Source organism: Galeopterus variegatus, unplaced genomic scaffold (genome assembly GCF_000696425.1).
Source record: "Galeopterus variegatus unplaced genomic scaffold, G_variegatus-3.0.2 Scaffold4409, whole genome shotgun sequence".
NCBI lineage: Eukaryota > Metazoa > Chordata > Mammalia > Dermoptera > Cynocephalidae > Galeopterus > Galeopterus variegatus.
Window position 1 is genome coordinate 94854 of NW_007730520.1, and position 3059 is coordinate 97912.

General features: G+C 49.6%; 1 protein-coding gene across 2 annotated transcripts in view; it reads right to left on the bottom strand.

Annotated features, from left to right (window-relative positions):
* Positions 1 to 352: 352 nt before the first annotated feature.
* The window catches only part of TGFA (transforming growth factor, alpha), a 112659-nt gene continuing 109952 nt past the window's right edge, over positions 353 to 3059 (bottom strand). Inside the window, exon 6 of one of the 2 annotated variants that reach the window (XM_008587517.1) lies at positions 353 to 1043. In XM_008587517.1, coding sequence (XP_008585739.1) covers positions 1036 to 1043 — 8 coding nt within the window. In that variant the 3' untranslated portion in view covers positions 353 to 1035. The remainder of the gene's footprint in view (positions 1044 to 3059) is intronic. The other variant, XM_008587516.1, reaches the window with a different exon arrangement.

Consider the following 3059-nt stretch of genomic DNA (forward strand, 5'->3'; position numbering starts at 1 on the left):
AGGGCTCCCAAGGAAGTTAATCCACTTAATCACCAAGCAGCGTAGTATGTACTGTGTTTACCCTGTGTGGACACACACAGGCACTCTTCCTCTCTCCCCCAAGGAGGGGATAGAACCCGCTGCCGAATTTGATAACTTTTCTACTGCAATGTATCCAGGGCATTTACCTGCTTTGTGTCTTAAATGGCATGACCTCTGATCCCCAATCTTTGCTCCTGTCAGTAAGTCACCCTCTGGTTCCATCTCTGCACCTCCTGGGAGGCTTTTCCTGAGCCTTAGCTGTCTCAAAGAGGCCAGACATTTTGCAGTTAGTATAACTTTTCCGCCAGCAATACACTTATCATTAATGTAAAAGTCTGAACGGGTTTATGCTTTTTACATTAAGAGATTAAAAACAGGACCATTATGCATCTAATAAATAAGAAATTATCTCCAAGGGTGGTGACAACAAGAGAAGGTCTTCAACACCGTGTGTCTGCAGAAGATGTCAGGCTGGTTGAGGGGCTCATGGTAAGAGGACACAGCTCCTCTTAAACTTGGTGTCTTCACGCAACAAAAAGCAGTTTCCCCTTCTCCACTTTCTTCCCCAATAAGCATCTGAGAGATAACTATAACAACTTTAGGAATCTCTAGTGTTGGGCAGGATTCTGTTGTAGGAAGGTGGCCCATTAAAGAGAAATTAAGAGCCCGGAATCCGTGATTGGCAGGAGTCAGCTGCACACACCCGACTCAGACACCGGCCGATGCACACAGCTTATCTAGGTAAGCAGGAGTCCACCCTCTGTGGTTCTTTTTGACCAGTCTTTAAATCGTGGTCCATGATTTGTTCTTTAGGTCACACCGAATAACCCCACGCAGACAGAGTTCTTGACAGAGTTTTGAAGGCCCACAAAAGACAAAAAGGCTGCACAGGTGATCGCAGGCAAGATAGGGAAGTTCTGCAGCACGTCCATGCATCCCCGGTGGTGCTGGCTTGATGGCCTTTCTTCATCGGGCTGCTGCGGTCCAACTGGCCAAACTCCTCCTCTGGGCTCTTCAGACCACTGGCAGGAAGGAAAAACAGGTTAAGCACTGTGGGCCAGACCCCAGCCAACCTGCTGAAACAAGCTTGGGACAGAGACTTAGAGACGGCATCAGCCAATGTCACCAGGTTCTCTCAGACACTACGCCCAAGTCCACATTCTGCTGGTTCAACCTCAGGGGAAGCAGTTTCTGAAATTGTGCGATAGAGCCAAAGGGAGCCAGAAGGGCAACAAAGTGAGACGAGTTGTAGCAGAAGAGAATGGGCGGTGGGGGGTGAACCTTGTCGTGAGGGCTTTAAGTCAACCCAGTGTGTGGCCAGTTCCCCTGGAAAGGGGAGCTTGGTGGGCAGATCCTGAGCTGGACCAGGGCCTGATGGCAGAATGGCTTCCCCTAAGGCCATTGAAGAATGGACCCACTTATTTTTTAATTGGTGGGCCCTGAGGGCATCCTCTACGGCTGTCACAGTGAGGCAGAATGGACATGGTCCTCAGCTCCTGAGTTCAGCTCAGCCCAGACATCTTCCTGCCCTGGTCCCTGCTCCCTCCCATGGTTCCACTGGAGGTAGAAGGGATCACCCTGGCACAGGGGTGAGTCACGGCTGGTCTGCTCCAGCAGGACTTATGTGTGGGCACCTCAGCCTTGAGGCCCAGCAGGCCTGGCTGGTGCTACAGGAGGTTGTGGATATGCGCATCGTCTCAGGGAAAGGGGCTGCAGCCCTGGGGGCTGTCTCTGAAAGGCAATATCCACCCCCAGGCTCAAAGCTATCTGCTTCTCAAACGTGGGTAGAGAAGAAGTGACATTAACAAGAAATTTACTCTACCCCAGATGACTCTGGGGAGGTCAGACAAATGCTACAAAATCTATGACCACTTTTCTTAAAAGATTTAAACATTTTCCTATGGGTGCTAAAATTAGAAATAAAAAAATCTACCTTCATTAGCTCAATGGATGGCCCCCCCAAGGCAGCGGAAGGGAAATGTGAGTGGGGCCTTCAGAGGCCCCCGTTCTTGTCCTGTCTTGTACTGACTCATAGGGGAACCCAAGGAGGCCTTCAGCAGACTCAGTTTACCCACATCATTCATGACTCATCCTTCTCTTAAGGCCATTACAAAGATCAATGGATTTGCAACCTCAAGAGCCGTGGGCATCCGCAGAGAAAGCGCTGCTCATGCACAGTTACTGTGTGCTCATTTACACTCACAATTACTTGGTTATTGAAATGAAGAACAAACAAATGGAGCTCCTGGGCCTTCGGCTCCCTCCAGGCCAGGCTACATGAGGTTTAACAACATGTAAGTGTGCAGCCTCCCAGTCACCGTCCTCCTTACACTCTCCTCGCACTCTGGGCTTCTGGAATGCCAACTGCTTACGAAAGGACGCCCCAGGGTAGATTAGCCATTGGTGATTGTCTGCTGACCCACCACTTCCTCTAAAGGAACTTTCATTTAATGATGGGCTCTCTTGGTCAAAACAGCATCCCAGGAAATCTTGTTGATGTAAAACTTTTCAGGGCTTTTCTAGATAAAGGGGCCACTCAATCCCATGAGCCCAGTGCTAGGGATGCTGAGATGAACTAAGAGTTGGGCTCCACATCCAGATGTCCAATATTCTTTGTGGATGTTGGTGAAAATGTTCATGAAACAATAATAAACTTGATGAAGATCGCAGAATCTAAGAGTTTGAAGGGTCCTTGCAGACCTTCTATAAGCCAAATCCCTCTTTTTACCAATGAGAAAAGGGAAGTGATTTTCTCAAGGGAAAGAGCATGAACACCTGGTGAGTGTCTACAACTCGTGATACACTCTATATGTAGTTTCTGTCAGCACTCATCCAATTTGTACAACATCTTTTTAAGAATAAGAAAATTGGGCCGGCCCGGTGGCGTGCGCCACTTGGGAGTGTGGCGGCGCTCCCGCCGAGGGTTTGGATCCCATATAGAGACGGGTCTGCTCACTGGCTGAGTGAGGTGTGGGCGCAACACCGAGGGTTGCGATCCCGTTGCCGGTCCCAGTCCGGTACGGGCATGACACTGAGGG